General features: G+C 36.2%; 2 protein-coding genes across 2 annotated transcripts; both read right to left on the reverse strand.

The window, feature by feature from the left end:
• Positions 1-101: 101 nt before the first annotated feature.
• On the reverse strand, positions 102-7,598 carry LOC144072569 (carboxypeptidase Q-like). Its single transcript, XM_077597668.1, has 11 exons — positions 7,481-7,598; positions 6,881-7,001; positions 6,328-6,537; positions 5,864-5,980; positions 5,240-5,447; positions 4,939-5,146; positions 2,710-2,821; positions 2,100-2,191; positions 1,407-1,502; positions 1,062-1,167; positions 102-555 (listed from the first exon to the last, which is right to left on the reverse strand). Exons 2-11 carry the CDS (start codon positions 6,999-7,001, stop codon positions 395-397), a joined length of 1,431 nt encoding a protein of 476 aa, XP_077453794.1. The 5' UTR covers positions 7,481-7,598; the 3' UTR covers positions 102-394.
• A 784-nt stretch (positions 7,599-8,382) lies between these two features.
• On the reverse strand, positions 8,383-15,883 carry LOC144073334 (uncharacterized). The gene is made up of 6 exons (XM_077599070.1): positions 15,741-15,883; positions 15,545-15,665; positions 11,684-11,816; positions 10,393-10,574; positions 9,875-10,136; positions 8,383-9,799 (listed from the first exon to the last, which is right to left on the reverse strand). The coding sequence occupies exons 2-6, from the start codon at positions 15,602-15,604 to the stop codon at positions 9,639-9,641; spliced, it is 798 nt and encodes a 265-aa protein (XP_077455196.1). The 5' UTR covers positions 15,605-15,665; positions 15,741-15,883; the 3' UTR covers positions 8,383-9,638.
• Positions 15,884-16,306: the final 423 nt, after the last annotated feature.

The following is a 16,306-nucleotide window of genomic DNA, read 5'->3' on the forward strand; positions in this document are numbered from 1 at the left end:
CTACCAGTGACTTGACAGCTCTTTACACTTATAGTAGCTGCTTTTGCTGCTCAAAAGACATGAAAATCTAATTAGATTAATGCCATGCTCTTGAAAAGCGATTCACAGAAATGGCAGTTTATTCATGAAATGAAAACAGAAATATTCTTTGTTTAAATCTCCAAATTGGGGAAGAAATAAAAGTGCCATTTTCTTGACATGCTAAAATAATTAAAAAAACATACAAGTATAAAAATTACAGCATACATTTCCTTAAAACATTTTTCCTCATTCTCAATACATTTTCGTATGAGTGTTATGTGCAATGATATTATTTGGTAAGGCTATTTGTTGAAATCACCAATATAAAGACTTCTGAATTAGGTTCAGAAAATCCCTTTCCCCTCATTAACAACTACCTTGGCAGCATGTCCTCGAGGTCTGCTACCACATAGGCCACCACGGCCCACAATGCCGAGCAGAGGTCCATATCTCGAGGGTTCTGAACTGTCATGGTATCAGCTTCGGTATGATGGAACCAAAAATATTTACTATCGCTCACGTGGAGGCTGGCACCTAGTTGACAGACACAAGCATACGCAGAAATGACTTATGTCCGTTTGGCTATCACTATCCATCTTACAGATTATGTTATAGTAGAAAACATCTTTTAAAATAAAAAATAAAATAAAAAAGGGACGGATTCATACACATAAAAAATGAAATACTGTTTGTTTTTGAATTGTTAAATATGATTCTTTCTGCTGGCAAGCACTTGATTAAAATCTTAAATTTTTGACGGGACAGTGTGGACTGGCTGAGCAAAGGCAGTAGTACTAAGTGTTCATAGCGCATTTAGTATATTAAGCAGCTAAACAGGATAAGTTAAAAAAAAGACAAAAAAAACTATACTACAGTAAATTAATAATATTTTCCCAACTTTTCGATAGGTAAATAGGAAGTGAAACTCTGTTGTCAGCAATTTCCTACAAAATAGGCTATTCATTATCCACAGAAATAAGGATACAATACTTAGTAATATTTCCCCTTGGGGTGAGGAACATCCTAAAGATTAAACTGACCTGGAACCCCAGCCTGCATCCAAGGTGAAATGTCTGTACCCTCACCATGTGCCTCCAGTTTTGTTGTATTAAGGGGGGCTAAAAGTTTGACCACCTCCTCCATTACCTGTTAGTACACACATGAACAAGTTCTCATCAGCTCTTCACACTTACACATAACTGGCAAATATAATTATAAATTATACAGTTTCCGTTTAAACTTTTGATCTGTGATCAATCAGTTTTGAATAAAATAATCAAATATGGCACTTGCTTGATCATTCCAATGAATTTTTAGTTACTCTTTGTATTGTCCCAACTTTTGGGGAAGCTTGTTTGTTTGTGATTGAGGTGTAAATATCTCACCTTTTGTGCTGCAACACTGCCAGTAAACTGCAGAGCCACTGGGCTGAAAGTCCCCAAGTCGGACTCCATGACCATATCAAAATTGGACAGATTCAACTGGATTGAAGAAGATATTGAAAGGAGTCAGAAATGTAGAAATAGGCACAAGTACATACAGTGTCTCCCCCTAAAATGAAATTATACATCCTTTTTCGGCTGATAACATGAAATTTTAGGACTTGAACTACATTTCCATACGTTAAGTAACTTTTATTTCTATTTTTTTTTTAAAACTATTTCCTTCCAAATTTAGTCTGGCTCCCATCATCTATTCAAAGGGTTAAACTGCAAAACTAACAATAGACAATGTAGTTATGAGCTGCTAAGTTATATGTTATGACACCCTGTATACAAATTTGACAGTACAAAACGACCTAGCCTTATGAAACGAGCCCAGTAGGAAAATCTATTATATGCTCTTCCACTAGATGGCAGATGGTAACTTATATAACTACTTTTTATTGTATTTTATTTGACAGTGGGCCAGGTTGGATTTTTGTTACTCTGTATAAACTGCCATGAATTTTAAGGCCATTCCAAGAATTGATATTAACTGGCGGCCAAAGCCACACATAGCAGAAGTTTCCGGATGCTTTACTGACATTTCATTTGGCAGTGCCATTTTTTCTATTCATCACAAGCAATGTGTAGGACCTTATGGAGGTTGTAGTACTGCTGTGCTCCAACTCCACCCTGTTCTTCACCTGTCCACAGCACGGTGCGCATGGTCCTCCTTGGACGTAAACCTGGAAACAGATTACAGTACAAATGAACATTTCCTCCAGGGTGTACCACTTTATGCTTTTAACTGTAACTGTCCTTTCAACCTTTATTGCTGTTTTTGTAATTATAATGATTATAATAAATATTTAGAATATATTTAACCATTATAAGTACATCATTTTATTGTTTTGGGAAGAAATAGTATGCATTTATAAATTTCTTAATTAAAATGTCTAAACAAAAATATTTATTTGTTAATCAATTGAGTAAATCAGATCAAATTCTAATGCAGCAAATTCCTGGTCTCTTTCAAATAAAACAGAGCTTCCAGATCAATAATATTAAAACATTATGTAAAATATTCATTATGTTTTCATGACAGTCGGGTACAATTTTCTGAGGCATTTTCTCTACAAACTGATTATATAAAACTTTTTGGAATTACTGTGCTGTTCTATAATCCATGTACACTAGTCCAAATTCTATGCGTAACATTTACTCAGCTTTGTTGACCTGTGTGTCATTGTTTGGCTTGGCTCACCAAGTTGTTTTATGAGTGACAGCGCTTCCCAGGAAATCATGGCTCCGCCCCCATCATCCATGGCACCCTGGCCCACATCCCAGCTGTCCAAATGACCACTTAATAGGACAACCTGGCACAAATCAGAATATTCATAAAAGATCAGATATATATACTTTCTCTTGAAAGGAAAAGAAAGACATACAAATTCCAGTAATGTTGGATTAAGTTGAATTCCTGTCAGTGGGATGAGGCGGACAAACAAAAATATGGACCATGACCCAGAAGAATTGCATCACTGAAAAAGAAACACAGGATCGAAGGCCCTGTTTTATAATCGAAAAACAAACAAAACATTGAAATTCTGCAGTTTTTGAGGTCAGCAAGAGACAGCGAACGAGAGATAGAGCTTCTCTGCTTTGCCAATTAAATTTGGTCCGCAAAATGGGAAAAGAATGCAGCGTGAAGAAAAAAAAATGATTATTTGTAGATATAAAACTTTATCCAAAACCTCTATTTGACCCTCTTCCTAGGAAATATTCCATTTATTAAAATGTTTTTTATATAAATAAAAAAGGGAAAACATGAAATGTTTCTTTTTATCTTTGATTTCCTTTTCTTAAAAAGAAAAAAAACTACACCTTATTTACAGTGCATTTCAAAGGGGAAATTAGTTAACATTGTCAGTATACATTTAAAATATATATATTTTATACAAAGTGGAAAAAACTAAATATTCAGTTTTTAAAATAAAAAAAATGTTTTTTTTATTAGAAAGGTACTACACCTACTAGTATTTATCTTTTCATCTTAGAATTGTTTTTTTTAATTTAAAATAGGAAAGAATAAATATATTCAAAGAAATATATTTCATCTTCTAATTACAATGAAAATAAAAATGCAAAACTTGGAAAATGTTCAATTATATTTCTTTTTTTTTTTTTTTTTTTTTAAATGTTTTTTTTTTAAATTAAAAAAACTAATTGCAAAAGGGAAACTCCACAAGAAAAACAAATGATTCACTAATGTCATGTGTTTCAGTTCCCTTTTCTATACTAATGCCACATGTCACATTTTGCATACCATTATACACCTGTTCAAGGGAACAGTGGGTTTTTTCAGTTTAACTAATTGCTTTATTGTCTCTATATTACAGTGTAAATGATTAACGATGCAGAACCATTTCACAATTTCATGACATTCAATTCAAATGCACTGCATGTATTACGCTAACCCTAATATTGTATACAAGAGTATATAATACTTGTCCTCGAGTTACATTTTAGTACAGTACTACGATACTAGGATGGTTTTTAGAGATTTGTATAGAAACAACTTATCTGAATATCAAGTCCTAACCATTATTGTTGGGAGAAAGGTATGTGTTATCTTAAAACAAATCTGTATATGACACTTGACAGGGCATGTTGGCTCAAGTTGTGGGATGTGATATATGATAAAATTATGATCAAGCAAGGCCAACTATTTTCCCTGACCAAAGATCAGATCTTTTTTTTACTGAAAAAAGTGACCTTTCCCCCCAAAATGTAACCTGCTGGACATGACCTTTCACATCTAACCGCAAATAATTTTTTGTACTCGGCAAACTAGTTGGCTGTAAGTATTTAGAGAATAGATTGACATTTTCATCAGACTTCCTGTTCTTTAGAAGGAAGAAGCTGTTGGGAACAATGATGAATACAGAAAACATAGCTTTGGGTATCATTTCATTCAGCCATAATGGGAGCACTAAAGAGTATTAATTTAAAAATAAAAACGTCTTGAAAGAACTTTAAACGCTTTCAACTGTCCCACGTTCCAACACTTTAGAAACCTCAGTCAAAAATCTCCTGTATATACCATAGTCTTTTTTTATGTAATCCTCTTAAGTGAGACAGAAAGAACAAATATCTCCTTGAGGTAGTCGCTAATAAGAAACACATGCGCAAAGATGTTCTCACAGTGCTGTCAGGAAATCTATTTCATGCATAAAACTACTTTTATCAAACTTTGTTTCTTGTCTGTATGGGGATACAAAGTAGAATAGGCAAGTTGGATATTTTAGCTCATCCTTTCCACAAGTGACCACCAAACAGGAGGAATAAATTACTGAAGTGACTTCAAGTTCCCCAATAAATACATTCAAATGTGCGTGTGTGTGTACAATTTGATTTAACATATAAAAAGCAAGAAGGCCTGTAAACACATTTAAATATACATAGGAGAGGGACTAAATAAAATAGGTGCTACCTGCTCTGGGTACTGCCAACCTTTTATCTCAGCAACCGTGTTAAAGGAGTCGGCATCTGGGAGTGTCGTGGCAGCCATTGTGAGTCTCACGGTGATTCTCTGTCCCCTACGCGCAATACGCGACATCAGCTCAGCATCCTCTATGGTGATGCATGCCGTAGGAATTCGCTTGACACCGTCTCGGTAGTCTTGCCAACCTGTGTGCGGGCTACAGAAGGCAAAACGAAGACAAATTGAATATTTGCATGATAATACATACCGGTAAGGGCTAATGCAATACAGTCTACAAGTAGATGAGCACCTATTAATTGAGAACGGCGTGATGGATCGAATTAGTGTGGCCACTGCCCCAAAACTTGCCGCCTCCGAGGCGCCATATGCTCGGTAAGCAACTGTCTCGCCGTAGCTGACAAATGGTTGATTGTAGACCACAATCTTTCCGGGGACCTCACTGGATCTGTGCTTTAACTCCTCAAAAGAACCAACAACCAACACCTCTGCCTCAATGCCTTCAGACAGGGAAGGTTGTGAAACAAAGGGATATGATGCATATATTAAAAATAAAGTGTTATTTGTCTTTAAAGAGCACCAAATATCTATTGGAGTAGGGTCTTCGTCCAAATGTTTTTTTATGCTAAACAATCATGTGGTGTCATGTTTCAATAATGGTTAAATTAAAAATATTTGTAATAGGTTGTAAACTTTAACATTCACATACCTGTCAACAGAGGTTGACAGGTATGCATTCATTTCAGTCTAGAAACTTGCATTGTGTTAACCACTGAAAGGAAGATGGCCAATGTATCTTTAGTCAAGATATTTGTAGGCATTATTTATAGTTGTCACAAGCCTCTTTTAGGAAGCAAGAAAATCTCATTTACAATAACGTCATGAAATAGAAAATCTTCTATTTAGTATGGCTGACCTCCGAGTGGCGTCCCCACACTGCTCCCTAGTCCTAGTATAGCCAAATTTTTGTTCCTTGGCAAAGTCATCACTGCACTCTCTTTCCCTCTGACCCAGTGTGGGATTTTTACCGGTTCTGGTGACAAAGACAAAAAACAACCAAAGAAAGGCGTCACAATTTTTACAGGATGCCGACTAGGTATGGCATGAGGATTAATTTAATTTGTCTTTTTTTTTCCAATCTACTCAAAAACAGTGCACCTATTTTATAGTATCTTGTTGATATATGATGGAAAACTAAAGTTTAGCGTAATATATTTTTTATTTTTTTTAACTCCCAGACAATACTAAGGAACAAGATGATGATACAGAAAAGCAACATTTCTCTACAAGTTGATCCTCTATTAAAGCATAAAAATTTAACCAGCCTGTAAAGATAGGTGCAGGCATGTGATGCCCCACATTCAGGTGATAATGACTCACCCAGATGGACGTTCAACCCATCCTCCATCATAGCATTGTACATATATTTTATTGCCATCTCCAGATTCACAGAGCCACTGACACGGTTCCCAATGGTGTCAGTGAAGTCAGCAAGGCGTCTGTAAGAACGGTTTTGTGCAGGTCCGAACACCGCCAGGTCGATAATCTGTTTGGCCACATCAGCGTAGCTCGCAACCTCTCCAACAATACCTTGAAATAAAATAATAATACACACACCAATTGTATATTTAGAAAACCCGTGGTAACTCGGTCATCATTTTATGCAGCCAACTAAAGACAAGGTACGTAATTTTTTTTGTAGATTACTTACATATAAAAGACATACAATTGAGTTGAAAGTATGTCAAACATATGAAGTGCCTTTACCGCATATTTTTTTACAACAAAACTTCAAATAGCTTTAATATTAATACATTTTAAGATTTTGTCAATGGTTTACAATAGTTAAAAATGACTTCTAATTTCTAAATTGTACTCATATTTATACAATTTCCACCAGAAGATGTAAGGAATGACTTTTTAGTGCCGGCACCTTTCCAAACAGTCCTGTTGAATTCAGATTTGACTATGGAGGGTCGACCATCTAAGGATGCCATCAATGTCATGCCCACCAGGATGCAAAAGAGGGGAGACAGGTTGATGCCATGTGCCATCTGCGGAGAGACCCATTCCCACGATGTAATGTTAGTTAGCTAGCTCAATTAAATCTGTGCACAATTTCATTGGAAATTTCAAATGAAGAAAAAGAATCTTAAGCAGAAAACGCGCCTCATTTGTTCACATTTCTCTTGGTTTAAGACCAATGTCAGTCACAGGAAGTTCATTTTATTGTTTCACTTGCACTGTGAAGTCATAACGAAAGTAAGCTAAAAATGAATAATTATCAACATTAAATAAAACGGAAAACCTATCCATGTCACAACAGTTATTACATAATTATTATTCAATATATACATTTGTAAGAATTCAATTTTAGGTCCAGTATTCAAACACCACATTCATAACCATTAAACGAGTGAATGGAGGGCAGGGCGATCGGGTCATAACAACAACAACAACAACAAAAACATCAAGCTCAAAGATTGACAACTGCGATTAACTTCATTTCAAAATTGTTTGAGAGAAGACAAACCTTGAGGCACTGACGATAGGAGCCGTAGTGGTTATGTCTTAGGGACTTTCCGCGTCTTGAAAAAGGATGTAAGCAACATCTCCATAGAGTCGGAAGCCGGTCTCATCATGGTTTAACTTCCTCTCGGGACACTTTCACAATAAAAGCACGATTTTTTGTTTGTGTTTTGTAAATTTATGTAAAAAATATGAATATCTAAAACATCTTAAAAATCATATATATATATATATATATATATATATATATATATATATATATATATATATATATATATATGTGTATATATAAATAAAAAAAATTGGTATGATCTCAATCAAAATCACAAGAATAAACTTGAATATCTAAAACATCTTAAAAATCATATATATATATATATATATATATATATATATGTATATATAAATAAAAAAATTGGTATGATCTCAATCAAAATCACAAGAATAAACTATTGTGCATAAATAGATAATTTGAACATGAAGTTGCTAAGGATTAAAGTACCACACTCTTTTGCATTAGTTCTGTATTTTTTGCAAATTAAAAAAATGTCTTATTGTTAATACGATTGGCATCAATCAATTCATGCTCAGCTCATTTTCAAATAAAAAGGCATGCATGGTAAAAAGATTTCCACCACTTTTATTAAATGTATTCAAAAGAATTTTGTACACCTGGTTTACAAATAAACTGAACAGGATACATACTAATATAAATTAATACTAACTGTATAGTACCACTGATATAAAAATCACAAGAGCTGACATGTTTATGCATCTCGTTGAGATGTTTTTTGCACTTAAGTTTTAAGCAAAGTAGAATTATAAATGTATAGTTCTATTTAGCTAAAGCAAGGCATGCTTTTCAGGACAGTTTCCTTAGTCTCAATGAGGACAAAATACCAGATGTTTAATGTTCAGAACTTTCTGTTTATTCCAGCCATAAAATGTCAGTTTACTAAATTTCTACAGGAAGTTTAAGAAATGTATGGGAGCCAAGTCTTCTGCAAAACAGCAATTGCGTTTGAATAAACAAATTTTATGACTGACTAAAAGTGGGAAGTAGTGCGTAAGGTTAAAAATTAATTTTAAAGCTTTTGAAAAAAAAGGTAGTGTTTAATTAGATGGGGTTTTTTAAAAATATTCTTATTATAGAGTACTGCATTATTCCACAATAGACCTGCAGGAAATCTTTTATTTTAGTTGTTTTACTGAAAAATCTACTATTCAGACAGTCCCTCAATGCAAAGTTGTTATTATAGGTGCATACAGTTGGCAATTGCGATGGAATGTGGTTTGGCTTTGCTTGCTGCACTCAGTCATCACAGAAAATATTACTGCAAATATTAAGAATAATCAACATAGGTTGACATACTTTGCGTGCAAAATCATAATGAATATAATGGATAGACTGGAATAGTTTTCTCTCTAAAAAGGTTTTCGGGTCAAAAATGTTAAAATATAAAATACACGACAAGCTACAATTTCAAAAAACAAGAAAAAGAAAGTATGTGGATTTGTTACAAAATGAGATTTATATTAAAAAAAAAGTTATGTACCTGCAGAGGAACCAAATCTCGCGTACCAATACTGGACAGAATATGGAATCACATATTCACTAGTCACAACAAAAAAAACATTCAGAGTCAGCAAAAAGCGCTTAACGAAATGTAACAACACATGAAATCTCACCTCGAACGAAAATCGTCATAGGGATCAACATTGGGTTCTTTGGAATGCTAGTACCGTTTTATGACATCAATCAAAACACAACGGTGACCTACGTTTTTTTAAAATTTCAGTTAACTCCATAACTATTTAACCCAGCTGACGCCATGACAAGTCTATCTAAAGCAGGCAGTGTGAGTTTAAGGCACAGTGTCGAATAGATTTGTCTTTGACTAGAATGGCTGTGATCCTGTGAAACGCTAGACCCACATTCCCTCCTTTTTCAACTAGGAATAACATGAATGCATTGCATTTGAATTCTTCCATTCAGCGTAAGAATCGGGCTGATTTAAGACAGAAATGTGAACAGCAATAGAGAATAGTGATAGCAGAGGGTACACACGAGCAGGGGAGTGTGCACCTATTCGCAGAGGTTGGGGAATTGATCTGTAATCAGTCCAAACTGACAAGTGATGATATTATTTATTCATAGTCTATCAGGCGTAAAACTCCTTGGTTGGTGCTTTCTTGTAAGTTGTGGAAAGTTTGCTATCCCCGAGGTCATAGCTCCCTTCATCCTTCTTCTTCATGCGGTAGGCGAGGAGGACAAGAAGGAAGATGGCACAAAGCAATCCGACCACCACGCAAGCTATCACCGCTGGAAGAGCAGAAAGAACCATTGAATTTTTTTTTTTTTACAATAAATATGTAACGCAATTGTGTGTTTGCTCACCTGCCAGCACCTCTGTTCGCTCCCACATGCTCTCAGATGTCACATCATCGGGAGAGTTAAATACTCTGCTGCGTTGACCGATGAGAATTTCATTTGTTTGAACTTCATTTACGTCTTTATCTTCCTCGTCTTTGGTAGCCGAGGAGTCGTCCCATCGATCCAGGCTGTTGTCCTCGTCGGGTTCTCTCTTAACGCCTACAGAGGTGGAGCTGGGAGTGGGAGCGTCTGTGAACCAGTCAGCTTTTGGGCCTTCTTCTGACACCTAAATGGAATGAGCATTTGCAAAATATGCCATAAATAGATAAAATTGAGGTTGTTTTTTTTAGAAACACAAAATATTAACAAAAACATTTAATATACTGTACAGAATGTATTGCTTAACTTCTTATTTTTTTAATAAATAAACTGACGCGCAATTACAAGGAATTTTGATGATGGAACTTATTGGGACATACTTTGAAAATCACTGATAAAAAGGCTGTAATAATAATAATAATAAGTATGGCCTGTGTTTTTACCTCCTTGTCCTTGGTGTCCTCGCGGTTTGCTGTTGTTTCGCTGTCTGTCTCTGTGGTCGACAGATCGCGACTGTCTGCTGCTGTAGTTGGTTGATTGTGAGCAGAGCCTGCTGTTGTCGGAGTTGGGCGCATTTCGTTTTCTTCGCTTTTGTTTGAAAATGTTGTCTCCTCGTCTTCTTTGCCTATAAACAGTAGATTTGCAGAAGTCAGTTTCAATTTAATGTTTGGGCAAAGTTGCAATGATCTAACAATTTGGTAAACTACCCAGAGGAAATCACCTTAAACTGTCTAATGTGATATGTCATCCAAATACCTCAACATAAAGATTTAATATTGTATACACTAGTTATACTTTAAGTTAATCATTTTGCAGAATGCAAATCATTTCGCCCCCTCTTGCTACTGTCACAATGAAATTTCCCGAATACGGGATGAATAAAGTTATCCAATCCAATCCAATGTTCCACCAACAACTATATATTTATTCGTACAAACTACTGTAGGTCCTTCAAAGGGGTAATTATCGTTATGAAGGAACATGCTAATGACTTTGAAGCACATTATAATTAATTTAATCGTTTTTTTACTCGTTATGATAAAAGGTAAACAGTATTTTCACATCTGGTGATTTTAAATAAACCCCTGGTTATCCACATCACCTTGAGAGAAAGATTTAGAACATCTACAGAACTTTTAAGCATTCATCTAAGGGTGTAAAAAAATCTATAATGAAAATAACAAAAGAACATTCTGGTGGAGGTACAAAGCCACAACTGCTACTTTGTAATCCATCATACACAAACACGCCCATTTAATAATTCAAATACATCATAGGAATTTCTTATAGAAATAACACCCTTCAAAAAAGTTTGCACATCGTTTGTTTTGTTTGGTTTGGTTTTCTAGAGCAGCATATTCTCCTGTTGTGAATAACTCATGTTTGTGGTACTTTGAGGAGCTGACAACCTGAACATCTAAGTGAGCACATGAAGCTCCTCATCATTGGTAAATGATGGTGAGTTTGTTTTGCTTGTTCCATGTTACTGATAAAACTTGGATCAATTTACAGTCAAGTACCTGTGACAAAGGTTGAAAAAAACTCACTCAGTTGTATAGCCATCCCACGAATGGGTGGTAGACATTGCTATAAAGCAGGGAACAAATTTTATTTTGCACGAAACCGATTCTTGTGGGGATAAGCGGTTCGGAAAATAAATGTTTTTTAGTTTTACGTGTATCCAAAAATAGTGGATTGTACCAAATTATCCCAACCTCAACAGAGTCCACCTACCGTAATCTCCAGATCCTGAACCTGAGTCAAAGTCATCCCCATCTTCATCATCAACTGGTAGGTCACCTGATGTTTGACCCTCGATGTAAATGTCATCTCCCACAAATGAGAGAGACTGGGACGAGACCAGCTTCTGAGAAGAAAACATGATAATTATGATCAAATAGCATTATGCATTATTTTGGCAGAAGCCACAATTTAGAACAGAAAATATAGAGCCGATGAATATCTAACTACATTTCATTGACTAGTTGACCTTTGGTTTCTGAGAATACCGGTATGTCAATAAAGTGATAACATAGTGAGGCAAGAAAAGAGGTCATAGTTTGAAGTACTGCACAGTTTCATTTCACATCCAAAGATTTGCAACAGGACTGACCGATAACCCAAAAATGTGTTGCCATTTAAAGAAGTTTTACATGAACTCAAGGAACGATTAATTGCAAAAATAATTTTCGAGGTTTGGTCCTAGCAACATTACCTTCGTAGAATGCAGTGATAATCCTGAAATTTAGTAAAATACACACAGATGAATGTGGCCTATTGAGACGTGAAGTATGCACTTCTGGTATGCATGCAATGCTTCCACTAATACGGGTGCTAACGCGGATGGATCCGGGCAAAAGGAAGGAAAGGTCTTATGAAACAGGTGTTTAAAAAAAATAAAAAAATTAAAAAATGAGACAACGTGACCATTAAAGTTCCTCTGATTCATAGAGCACCACTTTATTATTTGACACAAAGCAGATGTGTACCATCATATTTGGTGTAATACTCAAACAAAAGATTTTCATGAACTAAAGACAACATGTTAATGATTAGCCAAATATTGGAAGAGACACTTATTAAGTCGATAAATCAGGATCCAAGACAATGACTCAATGGATTGGAATTATTTTCACATTTAAAGTCTAATTTGGGCTTATTAGAAAAACAATTACAATGAAAACAGCTTATTCCCACCCTGTCCATGGTTACGTGGAACTGGAGCCTATCACAGCTGAATTCAGGAATCACGTGAGAATTGAACCCAAGTATACGTTAACAAAAGCCAGGCGAAGGTAGCACGGCCAACTTCACTTCCCGCTGAGAACCATAGGCTATAAAAACTATGCCTTTAAATATGTATGTGATATAGGAAACTCGTGGAAATTGAGGAACCTTTTTGTTGTGAAAGGAGAAGAATGGTGTGGCTGGAAAACCGCAATGATTTGGACTTCATGTGGTCTTTAGCTTCTTTTTATTGAAAAGAAGCTTCTCACACCAGTGCCTACTTAATACACAGACGCTCTACTGTGCAGGGAACAGTTAAACCGTGGTGAAAGAAAGCAGGATTCCCTTTTATGGTGATAGAAGCTCACCTCACTGTGACCTCAGGTGCTTTCATCTGTTGAACAGCGAAAAACTGCCTCCCATCTTCTTAAATATCACACATTACACACAAATATCACATCAAGTAAATGAGAGAGACTGGGACGAGACCAGCTTCTGAGAAGAAAACATGGAAGCAGAAGCCAAAAGTGGACTTACTCCTATGTTGTTGGCAAAACACCAACAGAACAAAGCCACCAACAAATACAATACATTTGACTATAACAGCCTCATTCCAGAGAGTTGCTATAATGCCTGTTTACATGGAAACCAGACATCTGGAAAACATACATGGCGCCTCTGACACACACACAGATCATACAGTATATATAGCCATCTGGTAGCCTGGTGCTCTATCATGATTGGAGTTTGCTGGAAATAGCCTTATGACAGTTGTAAAACATTAGTGTATACATGTGATTGGCTCAGGAAAACGCATTAATGCATTTTGCGATATATTCTCACTTTGGCTAACCGTTACTACGGAAAATATTACAGTATTTCTAACATGGGCCGAAAGTCAATAATAATGACTGACATATGGTAGCATGGTCATGCAACCACCTTGAGTACACAGCGGGACGGCAGCAATGCCGTGTACTTTATAGTCCATGGATGTATTTCTCATACTGAAACTTTTGAAGTGCTTCACCTAGAGATGGGTTTATAAATTATCTTTAAATGAAACTGTAGCAACTTTTAAAATGGTCTTAGTTTGGCCATTACCTGCTTTTACACTGCAAAGGCCCTTATAGACTAAAATATATTTACCACAACAGTTGGAATGAGGCATATCACTTTTCAACCAATTCTATTCAAGGGGCAACTAGGGGAAGTGACATTTTTTTCCTGCTTTTTCCGTGTATAGTAGCTATTACATTTAATACTCCACTAAAATGCCAGGACAGTAGTCTGAAATTTCACACACAAATTGGAAGTGAATGTTCACTATGATCTCTTAAGTGAAGGCGGCAAATATGACAAAAGAATACCTTGGTAAACATTACAAAAACATATCTGATTTGCACTATGTTAGGCTTTCCCTGCGGCTCTTGTGAGGATAAGCGATACAGTAAATGAATGAACGTTAGGCATACATAAGATACATTTGAACTGGCAGTCTCTCGCAGAGATTGATGGCAGACAAAGAGCTAAAAAAAAATTCAACCAGCCTACCATGAGTGTTTTTGGAATGTGTGAGGAAACCAGAGTACCCAAAGAAAAGCCACTAACTATGGTGCCTGGGAATAGATGTAAGCTCCTCATCAGGAGGCCATTGGGCAGATTCAAACCGTAAACCTCACAGTGAGGCAGTTGCTTAAACCTTAAAACTTAAAAGAATAATGCTGGATTTCTTCATGTACATTGGTTAATTTTTTTTTTTTTTTTTTAGGACAGACTTGTCTTGCCTAATGATGTATCAACGTGAACTTTTGATTGTAAGCACCAAACTCAGGACATACTGTGTGACTCCCTTGTACAACAATGGAAGCAGATGTCCTCGCAAGTCTCCCAACTTCAGTATGTCCCACGCGGATCCGAGCTTGCCTGAACTAGCCCAGAGGAACTCACGGTGAGTCATCCATCCAGAAAATGACACAAAAAACAACGTACATCCTGTCACGAGTACACAGCCCACTTCGATGTTCGTCATTCACATGGGAGCAACATTGCTTGATGACTAACCAGTCATTCTAAAACCACATTTTTCAACTGAGATAATTTCCGAATACGACAGAGGGAATCGTGCCTAGTCATTTTAAGAAACTTTCTCAGAGATCAGATTTTTTTTTTTAATCCTTAAATCTATGTTCTCATGTTAAAAACATACAGAGCCATCAATTTACTGTAAATGGGGAAATAGCATCAACTAAACTATCTCTGGAGCAACATTCTCAGATTTCAGCTGTTTTGCTTTAAACAATCCCCAGCTCACGCGTCCTAGAATTTTTGGAAAAAGTTCATAGATTGATTGTACATGATGTGATTTTTTTTTTTTTAAACTGAATCTTTTGTCCCAGTTAATTCTCCCCCCTTCCCCCAGCAGCATTAGCATGCTTCCAGGTGTTTTCCAGCTTTACGGCACACGGATAGAGGGGAAAAATACGTTGTTTTCTGGTTAGTGAGGGAAGAAAAAGTATGTGGACGTCACTTAATTCAATTTAAATCCTAGTCCAACATCTGGGAGTAAGAAAGCGGTGGCTAAGGTTTTGGGGAAAGAAGTCAAAAGAAGCAAACAAAATGATCCTGAGCCGAACTTGACACCACTAACCACCTACACATGAACGGAAAAGGGTTTGACTGAATATTATTCGGTCGAAAAGCATATTTATCGCTAACTTAACTCGTAGGGATCATGTTTTATTCGCAGCTAGACTGCGCAAAAAGTTATGACAGTAAATGACTACAAGAATGGACCGGTTAAAATGTTTCTTTTTTTAAATTAAAGTAAGATGTAACATTCCACGTCAAGTAATAAACCGTACTTACTTTTTCACTTATGAATCCTGGGGCTAGCCCGATGAATAACAACAACCACAGAGTCCTCATCTCAGTTTTCAGCGAGACGACGATAACTGAAGAAAGCCAAGAAGCTATAGAAAGTGTAAATCTAGAAATGCGTGTTTAAATCAAAGTTAAGTCCTGAGATTTCGCAGTTGCGTTTCAGTCGGTATTTTCGACTAACTGATGAAATTTCTGCTTTGCGGCGTGAGGCAGCTGGAAGAGTCGGGACGATTGTGTGGGACTGGAGTCGCGCAACTCGAAAGTCTGGAAAAGTTGTTTGGTCTGGCAAGGCAGCGTGACGCCACGGTGACGTCACCACGTTCCTGCGTCACCTTAAGTGGAAGTTGGAGGCGGGGCTTATGGCGAGATGCTTGATTAATAAAACCACACTTGCACGTGCAATGCCTACATTTTGCACTACTATCAAATATAGTTTTAAAAAATGACTTCAATCACTATCAACTAATGGATTTTGTAATAATAATTTCAGAGCCAACCATGTTCTAATGCACAGGTGTCAAAGTGGCGGCCCGGGGGCCAAATCTGGCCCGCCGCATCATTTTGTGCGGCCCGAGAAAGTAAATTATGACTGCCGACTTTTTGTTTGAGGATCAAATTAAAATGAAGAGTATAGATGTATATTTTATTTCCTCATTTTCCCCCTTTTAGATCAATAATTGCAATTTTTTAATCATTTTTTTCTGTTATTAGTTCAAAAATCATTTTGTAAAATCTAAAAATATATAT

The sequence above is a fragment of the Stigmatopora argus genome, chromosome 4, assembly GCF_051989625.1.
Source record: "Stigmatopora argus isolate UIUO_Sarg chromosome 4, RoL_Sarg_1.0, whole genome shotgun sequence".
In the NCBI taxonomy this organism is placed as follows: domain Eukaryota; kingdom Metazoa; phylum Chordata; class Actinopteri; order Syngnathiformes; family Syngnathidae; genus Stigmatopora; species Stigmatopora argus.

Coding starts and splice junctions, on each gene's coding strand:
- LOC144072569 (XM_077597668.1), bottom strand. CDS start 7,001: ATGGCACATGGCATCAACCTGTCTCCCCTCTTTTGCATCCTGGTGGGC. Junction 5,981..6,327: donor TGGGTTGAACGTCCATCTGG/GTGAGTCATTAT, acceptor CTTTGTCACCAG/AACCGGTAAAAATCCCACAC. Junction 1,503..2,099: donor AGTACTACAACCTCCATAAG/GTCCTACACATT, acceptor TCTTCAATCCAG/TTGAATCTGTCCAATTTTGA.
- LOC144073334 (XM_077599070.1), bottom strand. CDS start 15,604: ATGAGGACTCTGTGGTTGTTGTTATTCATCGGGCTAGCCCCAGGATTC. Junction 10,137..10,392: donor AGGACACCAAGGACAAGGAG/GTAAAAACACAG, acceptor CATTCCATTTAG/GTGTCAGAAGAAGGCCCAAA. Junction 9,800..9,874: donor GCGAACAGAGGTGCTGGCAG/GTGAGCAAACAC, acceptor CTGCTCTTCCAG/CGGTGATAGCTTGCGTGGTG.